Source organism: Carassius carassius, chromosome 20 (assembly GCF_963082965.1).
Source record: "Carassius carassius chromosome 20, fCarCar2.1, whole genome shotgun sequence".
Taxonomy (NCBI): domain Eukaryota; kingdom Metazoa; phylum Chordata; class Actinopteri; order Cypriniformes; family Cyprinidae; genus Carassius; species Carassius carassius.
Genome location: NC_081774.1, coordinates 10,482,265 through 10,509,423, shown reverse-complemented (window position 1 = coordinate 10,509,423; position 27,159 = coordinate 10,482,265). Strand labels below are relative to the sequence as shown.

Here is a 27,159-nt window from a genome sequence, read left to right as displayed (position 1 = left end):
GTTCACAACAATGTATCAACAAAAAGCATCATCATATATTATATATTCAAGCTACATTATCACAGAAATAGTTGACGTAATATTTGAGCTAAATGATTATTATAATTAGTGCTGTTAAACAATTAAATGAATACAAAATAAAAGTTTGTTTACATGTGTGTGTGCTAGATATATTTTTATGTATATATAAATACAGATGCATGTATATATTTCAGAAAAATAGGTTGTTTATGAATTAAATGTATTTATTTATAATATACATTTTATTAACATAAATGTTAAATATTGTAATGTAAATATTTTCAATATATAAACTGTATGTGTTTATGTATTTATACATAATAAATATACAGAGAACACATATTATGCAAACAACTTTTGCATAACGTTTGTGTAACATTACAACATTTTTGAATGTGATTAATCACGATTAATCGTTTGACAGCACTAATTATTCATATTAAAATATTTGTAAATAATGTTCATATTGCAGTGGTCTAATAATTAAACCATGCAGAAAAACAAATCAGTATCTTAAGTACATATATATATATATATATATGTGTGTGTGTGTACACATAATATTTTTATTATTACAGTCAAGCACATAGCTATAATAAACATATTGGCATCAATGCAGAGTAACATTTTGTCTTTATTTTATTTCATCTACTTTTTCCGATATCATCATTTTTAAACAGCAATATCCACAAAATATTAACAGTGTGCAAGAAAACATGATTTATGGCACATCCGAGAAGAACAATTACAAAAAATAGATATATTTCTTCATAATCAAGGCAGAAAGATACATATGCATACACAGGAAAAAACACAAAGTAATGGCACAGGCTGAGATTGAAATCTACTGGCTAAGGACTCAGCTACAGATATTACCCACACAAAGCCTAAATCTCACCTCTCATGGTCATGAAAGAGCTCAATGGTGTCTGAAGTAGAACAACGTTTGGGAACGAGGAATTGAGGTTAAGGTATCACGGCCTCCTCAGCACCGTAAGTGTTCTCGCTGAGCGAATTAGAAATGGACACACTCCCTCGTCCTGACAACAGGTCTCACTCGCCGCTAAATGATTGCAGAGTCTAATTAAACCCAAGAGCGGGGGAGATTTTAGCATACTTCGGGTAAACGCTATACTTTGGCGCACAGTGTATCCCAACACTGTGAGTCAAGAAGGTGGAGAACTCAAGCTAACTTAGCTTAGCTGACTTTCACAGTGTTTGCCCCAGTGTAATACCATCAAACGTGGTACAGCAAGTTTGTTTGGTGGCTGGTCAAAAAACGTTTGTAGTGCTAGCTTTATTTTAGCACTAGCTTGGCGCATTTGAGCACTTCGCCTTCTGGATACATCCTAATGTGGACCACTAAGTGACTCTTCCTTTGCAATGGAAAAGTGAGAGTTTCTAACTTAACACTTGAATGGATTCAAACATAATCCTTTCTTTTTTATAGAATACGGTTCTTTATCTCTTGAATTGTCCATCTTTCTTCAGTTAATTTGAAATAAATAAGCCACTACACTGCTCAGGCTTAACAGGAAGTGATGTCGCTGGAGCAGCTTTGTCCACTGATGGGCAGCAGCGTGATTTTGTCGATCGCTGGATGAGTCAGAGCACTCGTGACCCCCACAGGTCTTAGTCATTCTTAATACAGGAGCTGATGACAGCATCCCGTGGGCCGTGAGGAGCACAGGCCCCCTCTGTCCCACTACGAGTCCCTATTTTCCAGCATTGGAAGTAGGACAATGGGGGAATTCTGTTTTTAGCACTCAGCTGAATACTGTGAGTGACTGTTTGGAGACAAAACCATCACTCCATAAGATTGTGCATCATGTGCTGGGTGCACATGGGACATTCAGAGTTGTGGCTTGACCTTGCCCCTCATCTTTTGCATGTGACTGCTCAGGCTGAGGGCCTGTTGCATAACACTGCACATCCTGCCCTTTAGATAGACTAAACAACCCAGACCACCTCGTGAAACGTGCCTCGAACAACGCCTTAAGCACCTTGCGTGGGCATTGTGTCAACAATCCATTTCACATTCCCTCGCAGGGAGCAGGTCACCTAGTCACATGTACAAGCACTGGAGCCATCCATCAATTCCTTCGCTCGCATCTTTTGCCTCGCCTTAAAGAGGACAAACTGAATGGTTAAATATGAATGATGGAAGAAACGGAAATATTACACAAAGATTACAAAAAGATAAAACATCCACAAAAAAAGAGAAAAAAAAGAAAGAATGCACTTTAGTTATCAAACACCGTACAGTATCATACTCAATGACCAGATTCCATGTTTCCATAGAAAGAAGAAATTGGAACAAACAAATCCAAACAGCTATTCTCAAAGTTAACACCTCTGAACATATCCAAAAGAAAGTTTATACATTTTTTTTCCTTCTGTGTGGATTTTACAATCAAGTTTGGTTTCAGAGAAAAGAAAAAAAATAATAAAATTGGCCTTTGCAAGGGCTCCGACTTTAAAATGACTCAATTTTATGGGGCGTGTCCGAGCCTCTGCTTTATTAGGATCATAAATATTCATCATGATTTCATATATTTGATACCTCAAATGTTGTTTTTTTTTTTTTTTTTTTTTAATTAATACCTAAAATAATAAGCCTCATTTTTTTTCATACCGAACTGCACTTTAGGAGGGGACTGAGAAAGATATTTTTAGGTAAATACATTTTCAGTGTTGTATAAAATTATTCCTTTATAACTTAATGTTTGAGGATTCTGAAATATAGTATAAACACTAGAAAAAAAACAAAGCCTAATGAGCCTTTTTTTTTAATCGATGAAAAGAAAAACTACAGCTCAAAAAACAGACTGAAAAGAGAGAGAGAAAAAGTAAAAATAGTGGCAACTCTGGTTAATGTCTTGAATCCCTTTGTAAAACATGAAATGTGCTGTTTTAATAAAAGGTAAGCATACCTGGATTCAATTTTGGCCATACAAATCTAAGATGAACCTTTAGCTTGCAGATTCGACATAACAATGCAGGGTTAATACCGAACAAGCGTTTACCACAGTGTGACTGGGCTAGCCAGCTAGTCAGTCGGCATAATCATGACTGTCTTCCTCTACTCTCCACCATCACCTATGGTAACAAGGTCAGCTGCTGCACTGAAAAACATGCTGGAGTATCTCTCGGTGTAATCTTTTGAAATAGTTTGCTGAAATTCGAAATCTGCCACCTCCAGTTAAGTACGTCTATATGCATGAATTTAGACAGGCGTGCTGTGCAGATTCATTCATATAGATTCACTCAACGCCGGGCTACATGACGCTAGGAATTCAGATATCGGCCCTTTTTATTTTTACCGAGAGTGTGGCATTTTATTCTCTGGAAAATACTGTGGGTCCCAGGTAAAAAGAAGAGTTGGACTGAATTGCCCATTGACTAGGGATGGGCAGCGGTTAGACTGGGACTGGGAGAGCTGGCCTAGACAGAGTAGCTATAGAATAATGCAAGGCTTCTTGTCTTTGAAAGGATTCTCGGAGGTGGGAACCCCCACCAGCAGAGGGTCACTGCGGGCATGCTGCTCACAGTAACTCATCAGGTCTGCAGCAGCCTTAGACACCTGGGAAAACAACAGAGAGAGAAATGGTGATACAGAGAGAGAAAATCGGTTCATTGGTTACCATATGCAATAAAAAAACTGTAAATATTTTCATTATATGCAATTTTACTGTAAAACACTATCAAAATCAAATTTGTACATCAGGGCATTTTGTGTTACATTTTCTCTTATCTAGTTAATGTTTACTGCATTATTTTCATGGAGGGTTAGAAAGCGCTCAGATTGATCAAAAATATCTTAAAGGTCTTACGGGTTTGGAACGACCTGAAGGGGAGTAATTAATTACAGAATTTTCATTTTTGGGTGAACTATTCCTTTAAGGTAAAATCTAGGTTTAAGTTTATAGTCATGGCGACATTATATCACTTTATGTACTATATGTGGTAACTCTTTATTTTAAGGTGTTATTGTTACAAGTTACATGTACTTACTATTATAATAACAACAAATTATGAATAATTACATGCAAGTTACCCTAAGCCAAACCCTAATCCTAACCCCAGCCATATACTAAGTACGTGTAGTTAATAATTAATATTACTCAGTACTCAAATAAATAATTACACTGTAACAAGGACACCTTAAAACAAAGTGTAACCCTATACGGATGTAAGGTGTAAAACAAACCGTAATACCGTCATAGTGTCACAATACCGTCACAAACACAGCTGTTTTTTTTTTTTTTACATAAAATTTAACAGGATTATTCAAACTGTTTTCCTCATACAACCGCCATGCTTCCATCTTGATTAAAAAGAAAATAAACATTGCTTTATAGAGAGCATGTTACACAGAATAATGAAATCTTGTGTACCTTAATACGTTCGAAGCCTGCCTCGATCCTCAGCTGCTCCACCAGCTTCCTTGCCTGGGCTATGTTATTAGTCGTCGACATTCTCTGCCATCGGTTATCGTGCCAAGTAAAAGGAGAAAATTCTACAACAAAACAAAAATGCAGCAAGATTAAAACGGAAGCAGAATTTAATGCATATACAGTATCACATATAGACAATTTAAGTGATAAATGAGATAAAATACTTCTTGATGTGCTGTCAAACTCACTACATGTACCCTTAGACGACATTAACCCCTGTCACACAAACGGTCTTTACTGGTAAATTACTGGAGTGCTGTAGAAGTCTTAATATTTAGAATCTCTCTTATTTCCAATCCATGGACATAAACAGTTGATAAAAACAGGTTTAGAACGACATAAGGGCGAGAACACTGAATTTGTATTTTTGAGTGAACGAATCCTTTACAATCGTGCCTGATAAAAGTCAGGTCTCCACAATAGTTTTAGATATATAAATAATATACATCTAAATCTAAATATCTGTCTGACTGCTCTGACCACACAACTACCCAGCAACATCAGTTCAGACCACCCACTTCAGGAGGCCCATCAATCAGACTAACGGTACAACTAAAAACAGGTGCGTCTGTCCTCTGAGGCTAAACACAGCAGCTTATCTTCTCCCTCCTTGTTTTAGGACCAAGTGTTCTTGCAAACAAAATGTGTGGGGACAGACGGGCACACACTCATAAAATAAAAAAGGGTTAACAAAACTGAAAACATTTCTATCGTGATTTTGAAGAATGCTTTTCAACATTGCGGTCCAAAACCCTGGAACACAACTAAATTTCATTGTAAGGATATCTTTTTTAAATATGATCTTTTGTGTTGAACAGAAAACCTAAAGTCTGGTTTGGAACAACATGAAGGTGATTCCTTTACTTTAATAGCTTCATCGCATAAACCGTTTTGACAGTGACATGTCAGGAGATTTGCTCATCGCAAGTCTTTCATACAAGTGCATCCTCCAAAGGGTCATTTTAAGAACCACTTAGCAGCACCAAGTAAATTGTAATATCAGCACGCCCACAGAGAGGTGACTATCAAAGCAACCGCAGAAACGCAGGAAACACTGGAGGCAGTGAAAGGTTTGGTTCTTTCTAGAGACAAACACGCTCCTTGTAAGCCCCTCTCCCTTTTCTCCGCACGTGGGCTCTCTCAAACCAGCGCTGCACCCCTGGCATTCCAGGACGTTCCTAGAAGGGGCCGTAGTTCTAAACATATGTTGCTTAGTGCCTGGGCTTTGTCTTCTCACAGCAAACACAGTCTCTTTCACAGATCCGTGTGCTGCGTTCCAGGAAATGGGCACAGCAGCCCTGCATACATAATTGCAGAACTCTAGAATACATTGGCATATTCATTCAAACATACAGGTCTCATAAAGGACGATGTCTCTCTACACAGTTTTTTCCAACCACATCTTCCTTTCTGCAAAAAAGAAAACCCTCACAGGAAAACTGCAAGATTTGGATAGACAGAGCCATAGTGTGTAGTATAGGCTCCATGTAGGCTGCTGGGATTTAATCTCATCTACTGAAAAACAGTACATTTTACATGCACAAAAGTGAGACACGTAGCTGGTGTATTTGGGTCTGGACAAGAATTTTCCAACTGATTTTTGCAGTTTGCAACTAGAAGTGTGCTTGATAATTGTGAATCAGCAGAGATGCATCATACTTCTACCACTACAACAAACAGCCTACTTTGCAAACAAATTTGAATACTGCACAAGTGCAGATTAAAACAAGGTGGTGCATTACAGAAAGTGTTTATATGTGCAGTTATTATCAATCTACAGCAGGTTTTGTGCATTATCCATGCACAGTCTTCATCTCATCTGTGTAATCAAATATTTGAAGGAAGAAATGCATGATCAACAAGCAATCGCATTATCAAGATTTGTTCGTTTGACTTCACATGTGATTACCCTTATGCAAAAGAAGTGTTCTTAATTGAATTCTGTAATGCACTTCTAGTGCACTTCAAATCTAGTATATTAAAATCTAATATAGTATATTAAAGTACATTTAAAAAGTTGTACTTACAGAGAATCCAATAATGAAATGGCATCTTAAGTGTAATTAAAGAGAATTCATTTTCATGATTTTGTTTCTTATAAAGTACAGTTTGCAAATGAAACATTTTAAGAGTATATTTTAAATCACTGTTTAAATCATTCATCTGTTATGCTTTAAAACTGTACTCGTATTTGGATGTGTAGATTAACTTTTAATTTTAATTGCAGTGTGTTTTTTATATTGCAGTTATATTTAAATTAATAATACATTGGAACTTATATTAAAAATACTTAATTGCGGTTTCATCATTACAAATCTGTAATATTAAAATTTACACAAGGTATAAGCTTCAACAGAAATGTGACGTACTGAAGCCTACCTTAAATGTTGTCATTACATTTGGCAGTACAATTTAATCATATTTGAAAGGCAATTTTAAAAAATCATTAAACATCTGACGTTAGGGGGTCAAAAACACTCAGTTCAAAAGTTCACTGCATTTAATATAAATAGAACTTTAATATATCTTAATTTAATTGCAATTGACATGCAATTTAGGAGTTTGAAAACAGTAGTATATTGTTTTAAAGCATATTTATAGAATACATACTCTTTTTTTTAATTTATTTTATTTTTTTAGTTTGTTAAAGTATACTTTTTCACAAGGGGTTGTGTGCTGCTCACACGTGCATTTATGAAGATTTTACGACATGCTTACTCTACAAAAAGTGGATTCAAAAATCTGAGAGGTTTAGACCATGTCACAAAGCACCACAGAGTGTGCCGAACTCCCTCTGGATCTTTATTTTCTCTTCAGAGTCAGTGAGGATTATTAACCCTTATCCAAGAATTACACAGGTTTACATGCAATCACATCTTGCTCCTTCACATAACTGTGTGGTCTGCAGCGCCGAGGAGAGTCTCCAAAACAGGTGTCTCTTTCTCCACTCTGTGGTATTCTGATCCAGTGAAAAAGAGGAGGAGGAAGGGGGCACTGGAAAACTGCACCCCACCCTTTAGTCTCTGTGCCCTATTTTAAGCCACATTGAGCTTTTTCATATTCACCAGCAATTAAAAACTACAAAAAAATACAAAGCGAATAGATGAGTCTTTTTTGTCAGCATAAAACTTTAAAAAATGCTACAAAAACATGTGATGATACCTAATGTGTTAAAAAACTCAATTTGCTACCAGTAAATGCAACTAACAGACCACACAACAATCAAACATTCTTCCCATACTTTTTTTTTTTTTTTACTTCTGACTGCTTTGGTATGTCTCTGAAGCATCTAAAGGGCATTGATAAATTCAGGATGCAGCATGTAAACAGTGGTCAAGTGAGAATGTGAAGTATGCAACATTCTGTTTGGTCACAAGTCTGCTCTGATATGTGCAGCTTTGTAGGCAGACCTTTTTTCTTAAGTTCAAAGTGAGGCAGCAGTTCCCGTCAGCTTTCCAATCAAGCGCCAGCATTAAATCAAAAAGCCCCTGCCTCTAACAGACACCTGGTGGCAACGTGCCGACTCGCACAGTAATCTCACAAGCCTCCAGATGCTTCCTACATTCCCACTGTCTGAGCTCTCAGTGGGAATACCGTATATGACTGTTCTAAACCAGCAGTGTGAGGAAGGAAAAGAGGGGGGAGAGAGAGAGAGAGAGAGAGAGAGAGAGGAAAACAGAGAGTTCTGGCCATCAACAGCCCATCAAGCCTGTCCAGGAAAGATCATCACATAAGCAACTTCCAATGAAATCTGAGTCTGGTGATTCTTTAGGCGACTGGAATTTGTGCTTGCTCATTATAGAAGCTTGTGAATTTTAAGAAGATTTTAGAAGCGAAAAGTATGCTTAAAGTAAATTATGTCAACATTCAGGAGTGAATACACAAGTCCTAAAAGCCAGCTAACCACAAACTATTCAAAGTTGAAAGTAAGTGGCATATCTCTACTAAGAAAAAGCAGCAACATCAAAACATGTTTTGGCTTAGCATTGTGTCCATTTTAACGCAGCAACATTGGGACAACAAGTAGCATGAGGTTAAGGCATGACTGTATTGTTTTTTAATCCAGCTGCAGACAGAGAGTGTGCAAAACATTCATTATTTTTCTAATTCCTGAGTTCATTATAAGTTCACAGAGTTGCAATGCCACCGTGACTCCAAATGATCAACATGACTACGTTCCCCACCTTTCCTTGTTCCTGACAGACTCAGTCAAATGCTGCAGAGCTTCTTAAAAGAATCAGAAACTGAAAACAGCTACAAACTTGATCAGCAGCACGCTGAAATGCCAGAAGTGTTTTCTTCGGCTTACAGGATTTTCCAGCAAAACAGCACACTCGAAGTGGGAGGGGAATGAGGGGCATGGAAGGAAAACGAAAGGAAATGAATGGGATTTTTCATCTCCCAGCTGAGATCATGTGACAAAGTGTTTGTTGTCACGTCAGCATACATGAGCACACAGGGGACACAGAACGTTCCTGTGCCTCTGTCTGTGTGTGAGGGTGTGACCGGTGGAGAGACACTGAGACAGACAGACTCATGACCAGGCAGACAGATAAAAAGACATAGGGACAAATGACTGAAGTGGGTGGAAACTCTTTGGTCAAGCTTATACAACGTGTTCCCTGCAGAACCATTACTAATAGAGTTCTGGCAAACACACGCGGCATGCAAAAACACAAAGACCTTGTAAAAATTAGCATTATGGGACTGTTTTCTTTACAAAATGTCCCTAGCACTAATATGGTGAGCTTACAGTTTAATTATGATGATGGTGATGATGATATTGACGTTAGGGACCGGCACAAAGTCGCCAACACCCCACTGAAACATTTGATCAGACAGGTGGAGCTGGCATTGCCGGTGTGTGCATCACTCCGTGGTACCTACACAACCCTGTCAAAACTTGTTTAACATAAACGCAGACAAAAAAGGGATTTGAAAAGATCTGAACAGCTCAAGTCGAGCCACTTTATGATAATAACATTAAATGATCTTCGAGTGAAAAAGGACTAAGGAATGTGTTTAACAGTTGGAGGAATTGTAGGAATGTTGTCCTATGCAATTTATGTTGAATGTTACATGAAGCTATTGTGACCACAAATCCTGTTTTCACAACACATGTAAGCCATAAATACTCTTAATGGGATCCTAATGCAACATGCAACACGCTATAAAACAGGAATCTTCTACCTTCTTAGATCTCCTTGGTGTACAGAGAGCAAAAAAAAAAAACTGACTGTTGCATTTTAAGGCTGATCTATAATGACTTGCATTTGTTTGACATTAAAAAAAAGTAAAAAGCCATATACATTACATTTTAATGTTAAATTAAAACTTTTGGGATTTGTCTCTTATGCTCATTAAGTAAGCATTTATTGGAAATATTATTACAACTTAAATTAATGCATTTTAAAATGTAATTTATTTTTGTGATGGCAAAGCTGAATATTCAGCAGCCATAACTCCAGTCTTCAGTGTCACATGATCCGTTGGAAATTCTAGTATGCTGCTTTGGTGCTCTTAATAATCTTCTCATTATGATGATGTTTGCAAATTTAGATTTTCTTTTCAGGATTCTTTGATTAATATAAATTTCGGGAAAATGTTTGAAGTCAAACTTTTTAATATAATACCTCTTATAATATTATAATACTTAATTTATTCTGCCCTTGCTGAGATGACAGAAAAAGATTGAGCCTATTAATTTTAATTTCTTTAAAAAAATCTTGCTGACCTCAAACATTTTGCATGATAGTATACATATAATGTATTTTAACACATTTATTGTAAAAAAATAAATATAACAATAATCTAATATGGAAAGGACAATTAAACGTATCACAACTTTAATTTCTTAGCTTGAAGTTTAATTTAACATAACATTGTAATTTTATTTAATGGACTTTCAGAATTTCAATCATTTGCAATAAGAGCAATGATTAAAAAATAAAACAAAAATTAGAAACCTGCACATTTTCTTAGATCAGCAGAAGTTCAATGGAAATAAACAAAACTAAAAGAGCAAGTCCATATATATGAAAAACCAACCAACATGCATTGTTGCTTTGTTGCTTTTCAACATGCTTTTTTCAAATAGTATTTACAATCTGCAAACAGAACTTGTATGCAAAAGACATGCAAACTGACAACCATTGACACTTTACAGTAAAAGGTTCACTCTGTCAGCAACAGATACTGAAAATAGGGGAAAGGTTAAAAGTGCACAACAGACCCGTCAACAGACAATGCCAAAAAAGCAAAGAAACTTGTTTCCCTACTGCCTTAAGAGGAGCAACCTATTTTGCACACTCTGCAGAGGCTGGGGTGAGGTTAAAAAGGCGGGCAGGAGGAAAATTGAATGAGAACCTTGCACCTAAAAAGCCTGGTATGAAGGTGACAGGACAGGAAGTGCATCTAGTCAAAACACAAAAGAGCATGTGTGGGAGAGCCTTACCCTCTACGGATCTACTTCATAGGTGACTTTTCTTCAGTCATGGATGTAAAGAAAACGGAAGCATAAACTGTGTTTCTGCAATGACAAAACATTTATGTTGCCAGAAAACCGGATCTAGAAAACCTCTGAGAACCTCTGCGTGTCTCAGGAAGGTGCATGAGCTGATAAACATCAGCAAAACAAACTGCTGCGTATTGCCCTCTTCCTATTCTGAGAATTGAGTATTTACGAGACGGAACAAATCAACAGCCTTTTACTGATTCACTGAGCTCCAGGAGAACGTAAGTCGGTCAGATCCTTTGTGATTGAGAGAGTCTAGAAGTGGGAGATTTGGTTCACTCACCGGGTCACTCACACAAACATGTGGTTCCAGCATAATGTGCGTGCATATTGGACACAAACAAGGCCTTTGAGGCTAGAATCAGAGCCAGGTGCTTGGCACTTAACAATTGTGATCAGGCAGTAAACAAGCATACAGGGCAGAGCAGAGAAAAGTGACTAACAGGCCTCTTTCACAACAACCGACTTCCTCCCCCGGATCCCTTCCATATAAGGTCAAAGGAAGCTGAACAGACGGAAATGGGGAACTCCTAAGGGGTGCAACGCAGCTTCCAGTAAGTATGAGTGGCACTTATCTTGGGGATTCTGAGTCGATGCGTCTATTGCCTAATATAGCATTCTGTCTGTTTTTCTGCTCCTTGGAGTGAGTAGCCGTTTTCACTGGAAAGTTTGCAGCATGTTGTTCAAACGTTCCACATGTATCATTCTGAGCGGTGGAGAATGGAGATGTGTGGTGGAAACATTAGCCATGTTTTCCACAATCTCCTTCAGTGATGTGCCAGCAACGGAGACACTGTGTTTGGACTGCAAGAGTCTGAGATGAGACACTGTGGTTGGTTCTGTTCTTGTGGGAATGTACATGCGTGGAGGTTGGGAGATATTTGAGATGACGCGGGAAATGTCTTTTCAAGGCAGCCAGTGACGCAAGAGCAGAGTGCATGTCTTCCCTCGTTTGCCCTCTGATAAAACTACAGCACTGTCCATTTCTAGCTTAAAGTCACCATGAAATCAAAATGGACAACATTAGTATTTTTATGAAAGACTGCAGTGTTTTATTTATAAATCATTTATTTGTGCACATAAATAAATATATATATATATATATATATATATATATATATATATATATACAACCCGAATTCCGGAAAAGTTGGGACGTTTTTTAAATTTGAATAAAATGAAAACTAAAAGACTTTCAAATCACATGAGCCAATATTTTATTCACAATAGAACATAGATAACATAGCAAATGTTTAAACTGAGAAAGTTTACAATTTTATGCACAAAATGAGCTCATTTCAATTTTGATTTCTGCTACAGGTCTCAAAATAGTTGGGACGGGGCATGTTTACCATGGTGTAGCATCTCCTTTTCTTTTCAAAACAGTTTGAAGACGTCTGGGCATTGAGGCTATGAGTTGCTGGAGTTTTGCTGTTGGAATTTGGTCCCATTCTTGCCTTATATAGATTTCCAGCTGGTGAAGAGTTCGTGGTCGTCTTTGACGTATTTTTCGTTTAATGATGCGCCAAATGTTCTCTATAGGTGAAAGATCTGGACTGCAGGCAGGCCAGGTTAGCACCCGGACTCTTCTACGACGAAGCCATGCTGTTGTTATAGCTGCAGTATGTGGTTTTGCATTGTCCTGCTGAAATAAACAAGGCCTTCCCTGAAATAGACGTTGTTTGGAGGGAAGCATATGTTGCTCTAAAACCTTTATATACCTTTCAGCATTCACAGAGCCTTCCAAAACATGCAAGCTGCCCATACCGTATGCACTTATGCACCCCCATACCATCAGAGATGCTGGCTTTTGAACTGAACGCTGATAACATGCTGGAAGGTCTCCCTCCTCTTTAGCCCGGAGGACACGGTGTCCGTGATTTCCAACACGAATGTCAAATTTGGACTCGTCTGAACATAAAACACTATTCCACTTTGAAATAGTTCATTTTAAATGAGCCTTGGCCCACAGGACACGACAGCGCTTCTGGACCATGTTCACATATGGCTTCCTTTTTGCATGATAGAGCTTTAGTTGGCATCTGCTGATGGCACGGCGGATTGTGTTTACCGACAGTGGTTTCTGAAAGTATTCCTGGGCCCATATAGTAATGTCATTGACACAATCATGCCGATGAGTGATGCAGTGTCGTCTGAGAGCCCGAAGACCACGGGCATCCAATAAAGGTCTCCGGCCTTGTCCCTTATGCACAGAGATTTCTCCAGTTTCTCTGAATCTTTTGATGATGTTATGCAGTGTAGATGATGAGATTTGCAAAGCCTTTGCAATTTGACGTTGAGGAACATTGTTTTTAAAGTTTTCCACAATTTTTTTACGCAGTCTTTCACAGATTGGAGAGCCTCTGCCCATCTTTACTTCTGAGAGACTCTGCTTCTCTAGGACAAAGCTTTTATAGCTAATCATGTTACAGACCTGATATCAATTAACTTAATTAATCACAAGATGTTCTCCCAGCTTAATCTTTCCAAAACTGCTTGCTTTTTTAGCCATTTGTTGCCCCCGTGCCAACTTTTTTGAGACCTGTAGCAGGCATTAAATTTTAAATGAGCTAATTAAGTGGATAAAAGTGTAAAATTTCTCAGTTTAAACATTTGCTACGTTATCTATGTTCTATTGTGAATAAAATATTGGCTCATGTGATTTGAAATTCCTTTAGTTTTCATTTTATTAAAATTAAAAAAACGTCCCAACTTTTCCGGAATTCGGGTTGTATATATATATATATATATATATATATATATATATATTCTTCATTACTGATCATGATAATTTGATAGTTGTTTAAAATAACTGAATGAGATACTTTAGAAATACATAAAGAATGCAATCATAAAGAATTTGCATTATTTCTATTTAAATATACTGGAATAAATTAGCAATGCACAGTATTAAAATTGTCCAATACTGACAAGTGGATAAATATTTTCATGTTATGGTCAATAACTGATAAATGGCAGATATTAATTCTAAACTATTTGTCTGAATACATTACCACCCAAACCTTAAAAAATGAACTAGATTGTTTTAAATGTTACAAGTGAATTTAAGCATCATAACCTTATAACGTAAAGTATGAAAATGGATATTAATTTTGTTATTAAAATATTGTTTTTTCAAAGATTCAATTTAAGTTAGGGTAACGTTAATGTTAACTATTGTTAACTAAAAAAATATATTTTTCAGTAATTGAAATAAAACTTAAATATACTGAAATAAATTAAAACAAGAAAAACTGAGAAAAATGTACTGGTAATGTAATTACCATTATCTATACAGAAATATAAAAAGAATCAAAATAAAATAATAAGAAAAATATTAGCATATATTTAATAATAAAATAACACTGGTCTTAATAAGTATGCACAGTTTAATATATGTCTATATGTGTCTAATTTCTACTGATAAAATAAATCAATAATTAGGACCAATAACCGATATGGAAGAAGGAACCTAAGATACCTAAGATAAAAGTGTGGCAGAACACCTGCAAAAGGATTAGTACACTTTAGAATGACTATCCAAACTGTTCAAGGCTGCAAGCAAGGCCAGTGATCTTTGATCCAGAGTCTTGTATTCTTACTGGGAAACCCATCCTCTTTCTAAATCTGATATTAGCTGCAGGAAGTGACAACGTGCTGTTGTGCATTGCTACAGAGCCCGTCTATCTCTCCAAACAGCACACTAGATGACCTCTGTGCAACCTCTGTGACATCTGACAAGTGGCATAATTCTGCTGACACCCTCCTCCGCTGACTGCTTTGCTGCTTTACTCGAATCTGCAGCCCATGACGCACATTATACGCATCTCCTCCAAGCTCTATACACACAAACAAGAAACATAAGCATGGTTCAACAGGCAGTTCACCTCATGTTCTGCATTCCTTCTTCAAATATAAATACAGATCTCTTCCAATGACTACGGCATGGTCATGAGAGAACAAACAAAACAAAAAACTTTATTGCATTTTGACCCACTTGTAGCAATGGAAGCTGCAATGAAGCCACTGATGGAAAGTGTTCTCCTAATGTAAACATGCACTGGGGATTTAAGCACCTATGATTTTTATGTAAGCTTACTGAAGATGAAATATTTTAGAAACCGTTGAGGCCAATCCAATGCCAGTAGAGCCCACAAATTAAAAAGGTGACTTGACAACTAACTGTAATAAATACACATAAGCACTAAACCTACCAGACTAAAACAAAAATGTAAATTAAGTTCAATAGAAATATACTAAACTAATAAAAAGGACATAGCAACATAGCTACATAACTATAAAAATTAAAAGTTAATTAAAAATATTAATAAATAATATAAAAGCATATACTGTATTTTCCAAAAAATTAAAAAGCTGCACTGTGAATAAAAAAAAAAAACATTCTATTTATTCCAGAAAATATGGTATATAACACTAATCTAACACTGATCTGCAGATTGCACCTAACATAAAAATTCCTTCACTTAGACTTTATTATTGGGTTAGCGGAGTTCATCGTTTTTGTAAAATATCCATTTCATGCATATGTATACAGACCAACAAAAGGCACAGTTCCCATTCAAGGGTAACTGATTAATTTATCTGTTGAGTATAATTCACACAATGATTAAAATGCCTCCCCTTGGGTAGAACAAGTCATTATTGTACGAGAGAGACGTTTTTAACTGAAGCAAATGGAATCAATTGCACATGACTTGTAATGGAAACAAATCTTGATAATTAATATGACAGGAGTGAAGGCAGCTTTATTAAAGTGAAAATTCACTAATGTCACACAGTTTTATAAATGGTGACCAAGGGGGAGAAAGAACGAGACGCTATGTTCAGAGTCGGTCTGCGGTCGCTCTCAGCATCTGCCGTCACCTAAAACAGCAGGGCATTTGAGAGATATACGGCAGGGCGTTTCACACCTCTGCCGTGAAACTGTGGAAAGCAGGCGGTTCACATGCATGGCAGAGGGTTTCTGACCTGGTCGTTGCTGGACTCCTGCTGAGAAGGGCTGCTGCAGATATCAGCTGCACGGGTGTCAAACCTCACTCCTGCTTTCCCAAACAAGCCACCCTCACTGAAAAGAGTCTACTTCTCTACCACAATAGAGATAATAGGTCTGTTTACATGTGAAGGCTGCTAATGGAAAGGCTGCAAAGATGATCCAATCAGATATGCTATCGGGACAGGTGACTTAGTGCAAAGTGTTTTTTATTGTTGTTGTTGCGGTGAAATGGAGGCAGTCAGGAAAACTTCCTGTAAATGGTAAAAAAAAAAAACAAATAAAAAAATCAATACACTTCTTGCATGCAACACATTTCCTTGACCTGAAAAAAGTAAACAAATGAGAGACTGTCTTTGAGCTTCCTCTATTGCAGGACTACCTGTAAAGGCCTGATCAGGTGCCAAGAGTGCTGTTGTTTTTTTAAAAGCATCATACCGACCAATTCTGTCATAAATAACACATCCTTTTTCCAACGTGGTTATGTTTTGCATTGATCAGACTAAATTAACTACAAAAAGATCACGATAACTTGATAGGCTTGATTAAAAAGATAAAATAGGAATAATTAGAAATAATTTTGAAATAACATTTCAGCTTGTTTTGAATGTGTAAAGCCATCATAAAGAATTTGCATTAGTTTAAACAGGAATATTTGAATAATAAAATTAATACTTTTAAATTATTTAAAAAAAATAAGTTTAACTTAAATAATGCATGCACGCTGTAATTTTTACAAATAAATTGAAATGCAAATTCTATAATCAAGAACACAATATCAATGTTAGAAATAAAAAATCATTATCATGCAACCTTAGATCAAACCGAAACCCATGAAAACTGGTTTTCCTTGGCTTGAGCAGTTATGAACATTAAACCTTTGGCCTTGGTTTGCAGAACAGGACTCAGTGTTGGGAAGCCACACCTCTTCTCTTAAATCTTCCCCATGCTGAGGACGTTTACGGAGTGTGGAAAGGCACTAAAATTAGGTCAGTGCTCCGGGAGCTTAACCTACTTGCTAAAGTACAAGTGGAAAACTGTATTTATCAGACAGCCTAGTCCACGCCAAGACTATTATCGGAATATCTGCCAAGCCTTTGAGGGTATTGAAAAGAAAAGCAGAATAATTAGTCATTTCATAAAAGAGAGGCAGGCATTAGAGACTGTTGTTTCAAGTGTTTGGCTGTAGGACTGAAAAGTGTTTTGTGTGTTGGTGGCAAAACAGCCAGGTGTCAGCTGCAGCACCCTGTTCCCGTGATTGCGCTCTGGGAGGGGAAAAAGCAGCCAGGATCCCCCGTCTAGTCATGGGAAGGGTCAACTTGTGTCAGACTTGACTCAAAGACTCAAAGTTGAGTCTTGGGTGCCAGCGGTCACCGTTTAGCCAACACAATATCTTCCACTGCATGACTAGCCTCAGCACATCTGCACCGTTTTTAAACACCCCATGAGAAATAATGCTTGAATGTTAACTATTCATAAAAGCATCTATGATGACCTTTAACCTCCTTTACAAATTCTTACTGCTGAGAAATTTTCCTAAAAGACACAGTAAAGATTAAATTTAGCTTTCCAGTCATAGATTCATCTGTGCTTGATGAATTATTCTTATAGTGCATTGTTATAGTGCTAACAGTACATACAGTATACTGCTTTTTTTTCTTTTTTTTAAGGTAAGTGAAATAAAGAATTGTTTTTATTTTAATATTTAACATAATATTTTTTCCACAGTACATTTTTAACATCCATTATTATTTTGTTGTATGTTATTATATATGAAATATGAATTACATATAAATTAATGTTATATTTATACTCTCATTTTATATGCACACAAATGTATTAATATACAATAAAAGCAAAATGACTTTAGTTATTTTATAAAAAATTAAAATTACACTTTTTATACAAATGTCTTCAAATGTCAACTCTACAAAGCCTGATCCAATAATACGAAGAAAATATAAACAAATAAATAAATAACAGTGGATATCACTTTCAGTTAATTGGCCATGCTAGCAATAGAAGGTTAAGTCAAGAACATTGCACTAAGGGATACAGTAATCCACACTGTGTCCTCGGGTTACTGCACATTTTGTCATCCAGGCATGCTATGCATACAGAAACTTTGCATACCATGCACAGTAAACATACTGTGGAACGAGCTGTATAGTAGTATGCAATTCCACACATACTCTAAGCTCGTAACATGCAGCCACAATGCAAAACAGTGCAGAATTCCCAAGAACACTGAAACACTAACAAACAGCCTGTGTTTGGATATCAGCTGACTTTCACGTTATACAGCTGGTTTAGTCGGAAAGATGAGAGAATGATCATGACCTTTGAGTTCATTGATGTTGAAGCAGATCCAGGTACTAAAGGTTTAGAAAGCAGGACAGACAGTAGCTTACTGCTAGTATACCAGAAAAAAAGCTCAGAACACTGATTATGTTATCAGATCAGCCAGAACATGGCATGAATAAAAGAATTAAATGTTTGTTATGTTCCAGATCTAATCAACTTTTAACATTCAGTGTGCAACTCAAATCAAACAAAAACTGGATAAGCTTTAGTTTTCCAAGGAAGAATCATTAAAATTCCAATAAGAGGAATGTTACAAATAAAGCAGCATTCCTGCAACGCTTCGGTAGTTCACTAGAACTTACAGCCATTCAAACCATTCAAAACATGCGTCTACCCTCTAACCATCAGTCTAGCACAGATATGGATGAAACTTTCATGCAAATATATAATGGCAATGCAAACAGAGACCAGGGCAAGTGGGAAATATTTCATTATGTTCCAAAAGTATTTGCTGCAACACTTTATTGGAATACAAGCATACTGCTTATTATACATTGTGTTGTTTTTTTTTTACATTTTCCAGCAATACATGTTTTATAAAAAATATAATTTAAATAATAATTATATGTCTAATAATAATATAATAATTATATGTTTGTTATTAATTGTTATTATCATTATATAATTATATATTTTATTTATTATTATTATTTGACACAATGTATTTGATTATGAATACTGTTGGCTCTGTAACAAATTGCTTATGTTCCTCTACTGTTGTTTTAGGTAAATGCACAGAATGTAATTTAAATGCAAATGTAATAATATAATTAACAGTATAGACAGTATATAAATCTTAATATTAATAATTCAACTTCAAGAGTCTCTGCAAACATGCATAGCCTACTAAAACTGAATTAAATAAGATACTATATAAGAGGAGGAGGAGTGATGGAGGCGGCAGTGCGCAAGTAGTCAATGTGCAATGCACTGAACCCCCAGCTGCGAAGCATGAGCTGGAGTGGGCTGCACACACACACACACACACACCCTCCGCACATGTAGGTGAGAGTGGGAGACTGATCTATATGCTGGGGAGTATGCGAGCACAGCACAGGGAAAGGCAGAAGGAGGGAGTGCATCAGCAACCGTTACTCACTTTCTCCCACGTGACATTCCTCTTTCAACGACAAAAACGAAAGCGAGCAAAGAGCAGCAGGAATGTGGCCAACAGTCGAGCTGAATAGGGATTTCTGAATGCTGAGGAGCTCGTGAAGAGACAGTGGCGAAAATAAAGTTTTTTTAATGCCACCGAGTCCACATCACACACATGAATCATTATTTTTGGATAAACTGCTGTTTGTGCTTGCATCTCCAGCCCTTGTCTTAGATGCAAGCATAATATATAGCACGCGGCTACATTTTCCTGCCATGTGGATCTTCAGGGAAATGATTTAAGCTGTTACAAGACAAGTGCAATCCCAGGAGATCTACTGTCTCTGTGAGGAAGGGCAGATGTTTATGCAACAACTACTGGCGCCTGTCATGTACCTGAGGAATACGAAATGATGTGAATGTCAGTTAGTCGAAATGTTTCATCCATTCTGCTGCGAACTGGAAAAAAGCTGCTGACTCATATTTTGAAAAGCTCACTACACAAATAGCATAGTCATCATGACCCAGGCACTTTTGAAGCTTCTATCTTGCCAAGCCTTTCATAACACCTCCAGCTTTTTCACAACAGAGAGTAAAAGACTTAAGTGTGGGGTACTGAACTACAGACCACACATCCATCTGTTGAATAACAACCTTCTTTAGCTTGCAAAGGATCACAAAATCTACCACATTCTGTAGCTATTTTCAGCACTGCCTTTTTCATATTTTTAGCATTTGAAAGGCTAAAATTAAAATGTGTCAGGCTATTTCAGCAGAAGATGTCACATATGTAATATGTTACACTTGGAATTATCCAACAGCTTAGTGTTTAGTCTGAAAGTCAGTGCAAGACATTCATTATAATCTATCACTCACTGACAGGCTTCTAGTCAGCGTATGGCAAAAACAGAATGACCACAGTCCCTACAGTATATTTGCTGTCATTCTCAAAAAATATCTCTAGATAAAACCAGACTGAAAAATTCAGACTGAAATATCGGATGGTGTTTTCCCTAAAGCATGTTTTTCCAAACAGGACCCCATACTTTCCCCTTACCCACAGTCTGTGAGTCAGTCAGCTGACGCAAGGCAGCAGGAATCTGGACTGGGGTTTCATCCCGTCTAGACTGAGCAGAATGTAACTGGAGACAGAAACGCAGTGGAAAATAAAAGCAGAGCCTCTGCAGTGAAGTCCTATACTGCCACTCTGTGGTGTAGCAAACATATGGCACTTACATATGACTACCGGCTACTATACTACTATATGACTACTATACACTTTAGATGTATTTATGCTGTATAATAGTAACATATTCAAATATCAAATGGTGGTTAACTTTGACTTTACAACTGCAAATGTACTGCAAATATTTCCAAGATGTTAAGTCAAATTTATTATACAGGCCTAAATTATATATTTTTTATTTAAGCATAACATTATAAGGAAATAAAACATTTCAGTCAATTTTCAGTGTTTGGTGTGTCCCCTTTTCTTCCATTTCAAATTATTTCCAGCTTTAAATCAGGTCTCAGACTCTTGGACTCCACTATATGAATACAGAAAACTGTGTATGTGTCCATGCTGTAGTGTGACATTTTCTGCATTCTTAAAATTCCAAAAATATTCATTTTAAATATTCCATGTAGTAAGAACAGACCTATTAGGTCTTTTATCTTTAGACAATATAGGACTGCTGTAACTAGAAGTTAATCCAAAGCAAAAAGTCCATTGAAAACTCCTATAAAACGGTTAGTGTGTGTGTGTGTGTGTGTGTGTGTGTGTGTGTGTGTGTGTGTGTGTGTGTGTGTGTGTGTGTGTGTGTGTGTGTGTGTACACACCTGCTTTAGTGTTTCACTTTATGGCTTCGTCTAGAACAAATAAACCAATATAGTTATAAAGGACTTCTAGAAATACTACATTAGCATGTATAAACTACCAAAAAACTAGTATCATTAACATTACAATAAAAAATGATGATAGATAGATTCTCCTTTCGTTGTTTGACTTCTAGACAAATCAAACAGAATCTGAATCCCTATGTTTAATCAAATGTGCAAATAGCATGTCTATTACAAACAATATGCAATTTACAAGCAAGTACACATCACATAAACTGTCTATCAGCAATGAACCACAAGGAGGCCTCATCTGTCTCCATTAACAAAACTGAACTGTGGACCTGGGTGGTTGCTATGGATACAGCTCAATGCAGGCTGCAGAGAGTATGTGCATGAATCAGAGGAATATTGTTACTTTGACACCCTCATGTGGTCAAAAGTGGTCATGCTCCATCAGATAACCTGCAGGCCTGAATGATTCCCTGCCAGCTGGAGTACAAACATCTGCATTCATATTCAGATCAGTATAACTTGTATTTGGACTTGTCTTACCTGGATGCTGGAGAGGCTGGAGACTAAAACTGGCTCAGGGACCTGCAGGCAACTTCACTTGTCTAGAACACACAAACAAAAGGCACAAATCATTTATCAGAACAAGTAAACATCCAAGCAATGTGGTATTTACCTATTTGAGTGGTTCCAGCATAGTAAAATTACTTTTTATCAATGAATAAAAGTAGCCTATTTTAATTTAAAAGTGACATAACAATAAACCAAAAAAATTCACAATTAAAACACTGTTTAATGATATATATATATATATATATATATGAATTGTCAACTATATATAATATGTCATAAAGTCCACAAAGGATCAGGCAGTGATATATTAGGGAAAAAACAATAAATTTGTTCACAAGGGGGCAGTGAACTGATGCAAGGACACTAACATAATTCATATAATAGAGATTAGGTCAGAATTAGCATTATTGCAATCTTAATCTACTTTCAGTAGCTATGCAGAATTAATCTGCCCCACCACCATCTGTGAGGTTTTGTTTTTATCCCCCTCTAATCGTGACATGGAAATATGCTCAGACAGGCTTTAACCAAGCAAGTGTACACATACTGTAAATTCCAGCCTGTTTTCACTTGGGTCACTGAAAACCTTTACTCTTGCCCTTTGCAACTATTAATACCATTTAATGTTTGAAAAGCATTGACATTTTATTACACCACTACAGCATTATGATAAAAAAAGACATGAAAAATATACAAGCTTAATAGACTTTTGTATTAATTGTTAAACATTTCACAATAAATCAATCCTATAAATATGCAACACCGCATTAAAAATAAAATAACCAACATATTTATAGTCTAATCATAACTGGCAGCAGTTTTTGTCATACCAAGTTGTACACGAGACGGTGAAATAATGTGCATTACAGCTATAACCATTATTCATGTTGTCAAAACAAACATTTCCAACCAGGCAAACCAGAGTATAATGAGAGAGAGAAATCAAAATCTATGAATAATTAATCTCATCTTATTCAGTGGAACTTGGAGTATGATCCTATCCAAGCAAAACAAAGTGGCCACCTTCCACATTTCCACAACCATCTGTTACTGTATTCAGAAAATGTAAGTACTTTTTGATTATTTTTAATTAGGGTTCCTATGGAATTAGTGAGTGGAGTGAGCTGGTTCTGTAATTAGTGCACAGGAGCAGGTCCAGATGTAATTATATTCATGTCCCTGGATGCATTCACACTGGAAAAATACAGCTCGCTTCAACCCATCTGATTAACTTGAGATAATTGATTTTAAATACTTTATGATTGGTGATTCAACAATATATATATAATCAATATTTATATACACTACAAAATGTCTAAATTAGATAGGCTAAGTATATCTATATCCACTATCTACACACACACACACTACTAAAATACATATACAAAATAGACTTTCACAAAGCATGAGGGTTGAATAAAAACAAAGCCAATATGGAAACATGCTTTTATATTGTTATGTTTGTATATACGAGGGAGGGGGAGGAGGTACTTGCACCTGCACTAGACAATGTGACATATAACAGATGTGTAGTAGCATATGTCAGGTGAGTATACAGTACACAGCATTACGCACATCTACAGGACATGACATGGCAGGTTGGACTTCTGTAGCAAATCTAACCCAACCCAGAGCACTGTGTGCTAGCAAACTGTGAATACTGTGGCTCAGTACGGTAATGTTGCCAAAACCATGATAATGGCTCGTCATCAGGTCACTTTCTATAATAGGTAAACAGGAGCGATCCATCAGCTCACCAAATGTAGTACTTTCCATCAAATACTTCATTGCTGAATTTACTTGCTCTTTCTGTTTAGAAGGAACCTGGTTATTTAAAACCACTCAGAGGTTTCCCAATAAAGGAGAACTATGACAACAAAAATGAAACTTCTTGGCATGCATAACGAAATGCACATTAAAATACAACAGACCATTAGAGAAGTGCTGAGTGTAAAAATATGATTTTCTTTAGGTAACAAGCGACAAACTCAAAGTCTTTCAAGAGTTCTGTTGTATTGTTCAAAAAAAAAAACTACAAAACTATAAATTCTAAACAAAAACTTTATATTTAATACTATAATAAAATAAATTACTATTAAATATACTAACAAAATAAGTGTTAATAATATGAACAAAAATAAATAAAATAATATACTACTAAACTACCATAATATATCATTAGTTCAATATATATATATATATATATATATATATATATATATATATATATATATATATATATATATATATATATATCTTGACACTATCCAAATGTAACTAAACATTACCAGTACCACCCATACTAAGTAACTAGATGATTTTTGGCATATCCACCTTTATTGTAATAGTCTTGCAAAAGGAGGATAAATATGCTCCCCAATCAAGTCTGGTTCATCTCAAGGATTTCCCCCGTTCATCTAAACATTATAGAGTTTTCTGTTCCTTTGCCCCAGTGGGTTGTTCACTAGATATTTTGTAGAGCCACTATGAACCGAGATCTATGGTAAAACATACATATTTATTTTATATATTTATATATATATATATATATATTCATTTTCTATAAAAAGTAAATGGCTTGTTAACTAGGCACAAGCCTGTAGCTAAACTCCAACTTGTAAGGAAATTTTGATTGTAAGGAAAAGCAGGCCTGTGGAAGTTGATATTTGTGCTGTTTGGGAGTTTTTGAGCTTTTTCAAGATCAGAGCTATGTTACTGCATTCAGACAACATTTTATCATGACATCGTCACAATAAATCAGCCCAAAACGAAGCAGAAGTGCAGTCAGTTCCAGATCTGCTATAACGCAGAGCATTTCGCTCCAGAGCTCTGGTGCTGTTGGTAGGCCCTGCTCACACTGATGGAAAGACAATGCGGGCATTTTGACGAACGGTACGCTGTGTGCGCCTCCCTGCCTATAGCTCTGAAGACTCCATCAAACGATGTATACACGGTCCAAGCCAACAGTGACCCGGCGCTTTAAATATCAGCCACAGTATAAGATCAAATATAAGGCGTAAAGGTGTTGACAGGAGGCGCAGGAAAGCTGCTGCTGCTTCTCGCCTGTTAAGCGTTAGTTTGAGCCAGAGAGTGAAGCTTGATTCACGCAAACACACAAATGCCAATCTTGGCCTCGCATTTTTTTTCTCCAAAGCAGGCATATAAAATATACAATCTACTACGTTACTGATAAGAAGCCCACTCCCCATCCCACCCACCGGACAAGGCTCGGAAAATTCAAGTGGTTTCGGATTCGTGACACCGGTGGAGTGGAGTGGAGCGCCTAACGCAAACGAACCGAAAAACACAGGCGTTTCTGCAAAGCAAACGGATGCTCGGTTACAAACCAGAAGGAAGGAAGAAAATAAGAGCTTGTTGTATACTCACCTCGTCCACAGTGATAGTGGATAATTTAAAGGGCCAGGTTCGCGCAGATTGTTACCCCCCCTACCAAACGAACACCACCCCCTCCGTGCACCAGTGTTCACCCAGTCAGTCCCCCCACCACTGGTGACAGCGTTCTCGCACACAAACTTGCTTTTCTCTCCTGGGAAAAAACCGAGTCGGTTCTGAGTCAAATAAGGCGGCTCTTCGTTAAAATCGAAAACCAATCAGTTTCGCCAGCTCTGCCCTCTCAACTCTCATCGGGTGCCAACGGGTTTGGTTGCGTCTGTCGGTGAGTTGTTTCGCTGCTCGATGGGATTTTTGAATTTTTGAGCTGTCGAGCGGTCGAAAAAGCAGGTTTTACGCAGAGGTTCATCGACCAAGTCTTCATAAGCAACACATTTGGGCGAACCTAACCCGAGCCCGTCTTGCACCGCAGTGTGCAGTAACTCATGCTGACCCAAGAGGGCGCTGGTGCACAATGTCTGCTCACACCGACAACACATCTGCAAACACGGTGCTATGGAAGAAGGGCGACATCAGAACAAAATATTCTTCTTATTTTGTTAACGGATTTTTTTCTGTGCACTTTAAAGCAGAAAACAATTGTGTATGTTCTGCTTTCTGGCAGCATTATTTAAACACTTTTTCCAGTTTAAACGTTGTTTAATCTTTCATTTGATAGGCCTATTTGGTTTAATTTGACTAGTTATATATCTCTTTTTTATTTTTCTTTACGTTCCAAGTTCTATGCTTCACATTTATTCATTTGAACTAACTGATATCTGTTGTTAGTATTTTTTATTATCAGATACTAGTATATAATCCAATACTTTTTCAGTTTCACTAGTATGCCTATGCCTGACAATTGATTATAGTACCAGTAGCATAAGAATACTAGGAGACAAAGTTTTATTCCAGCACTATAGCATTTATGCATTTAGCCCCCTTTTAAGTTTTTTGAATAGCTGTTGGCTAAACCAGTATTTATTAATTAGACACCTAGTGCTAGGCTACTAGTTCATAGTGACTAGTCATTAAAGAAAAGGTATTTCCTGCTCCATAGATAATATTTATTTCTAGTTATCTTAAGCTTATCTATTCCAGTACTTTTTATTGGATACTTGTATCTATCCCAGTTGTTGTTGGAATAAGTAGGCCTACTAGCAATTAGTAAACTATCATTGTAGTTACTGGTAAAGATTACTGAAGATTATACTATTGGATTACTTAATAGAAATTATTAATTAAGTTCTTGTAACAATATAAAAATAGATAATTATGAATAATAATGTAATCTAAAAACACAGATTTAAAATATACCACTTGGTGGCATTGTAAATGGAAATTGTATAAAAATCTGTATGACTTTCCACTGCAAAATATTTTAAAAAGGTACTTTTGAAGAATGTTGGTAACCACACAGTTCTGGTTACCACTGACTTCCGTTCCAAGATTTCTCAAAAAACAGTTCTCAAAATATCATTGTTTGTTTGTTTGTTTTATTGTTTGTTTCACAGAAGAAAGTCATGCATGTTCATAACAACATCAAACTGAATAAATAATGACAAAATGTTCATTTTGAGTGGACTGTCTTTTTAAATTTCTTCTCTCAATGTAGTTCAACTGTGCTATTCTATTGGTATTATTTTTGCATACACACCTGCAAATACAGGCTTTAGCGGGAAGTGTTCTGCTTCTCTGAGTAAACCCTAGGTATGAGTTAGATGCTGTAAGTGGATCTGTACCTCCAGGCAAATATGGCACTTGGCACCAGATCAGATTGATCCAGCCTTAATCATAAAGCCCTCCGGTTCTCATCTGAAATGGGTCTTTCAAATCTTTAAAAATGCAGGTAATTTGTGCCCTGTGGCAGTTATAAAGACATAGTT

General features: G+C 36.6%; 1 protein-coding gene across 3 annotated transcripts; it reads right to left on the bottom strand.

The window, feature by feature from the left end:
• Nucleotides 1-635: 635 nt before the first annotated feature.
• Nucleotides 636-25,723, bottom strand: gng7 (guanine nucleotide binding protein (G protein), gamma 7). Of its 3 annotated transcripts, XM_059501589.1 has the most exons (4): nucleotides 25,271-25,723; nucleotides 21,854-21,915; nucleotides 4,419-4,540; nucleotides 636-3,604 (listed from the first exon to the last, which is right to left on the bottom strand). In XM_059501589.1, the coding sequence occupies exons 3-4, from the start codon at nucleotides 4,497-4,499 to the stop codon at nucleotides 3,479-3,481; spliced, it is 207 nt and encodes a 68-aa protein (XP_059357572.1). In that variant the 5' UTR covers nucleotides 4,500-4,540; nucleotides 21,854-21,915; nucleotides 25,271-25,723; the 3' UTR covers nucleotides 636-3,478. The 3 variants fall into 3 exon arrangements, with proteins under 3 accessions (XP_059357572.1, XP_059357574.1, XP_059357573.1); XM_059501591.1 differs by lacking the exons at nucleotides 21,854-21,915; nucleotides 25,271-25,723 and adding an exon at nucleotides 15,982-16,087; XM_059501590.1 differs by lacking the exons at nucleotides 21,854-21,915; nucleotides 25,271-25,723 and adding an exon at nucleotides 10,933-11,014.
• Nucleotides 25,724-27,159: the final 1,436 nt, after the last annotated feature.

Coding starts and splice junctions, on each gene's coding strand:
- gng7 (XM_059501589.1), bottom strand. CDS start 4,499: ATGTCGACGACTAATAACATAGCCCAGGCAAGGAAGCTGGTGGAGCAG. Junction 3,605..4,418: donor CAGGCTTCGAACGTATTAAG/GTACACAAGATT, acceptor TTGTTTTCCCAG/GTGTCTAAGGCTGCTGCAGA.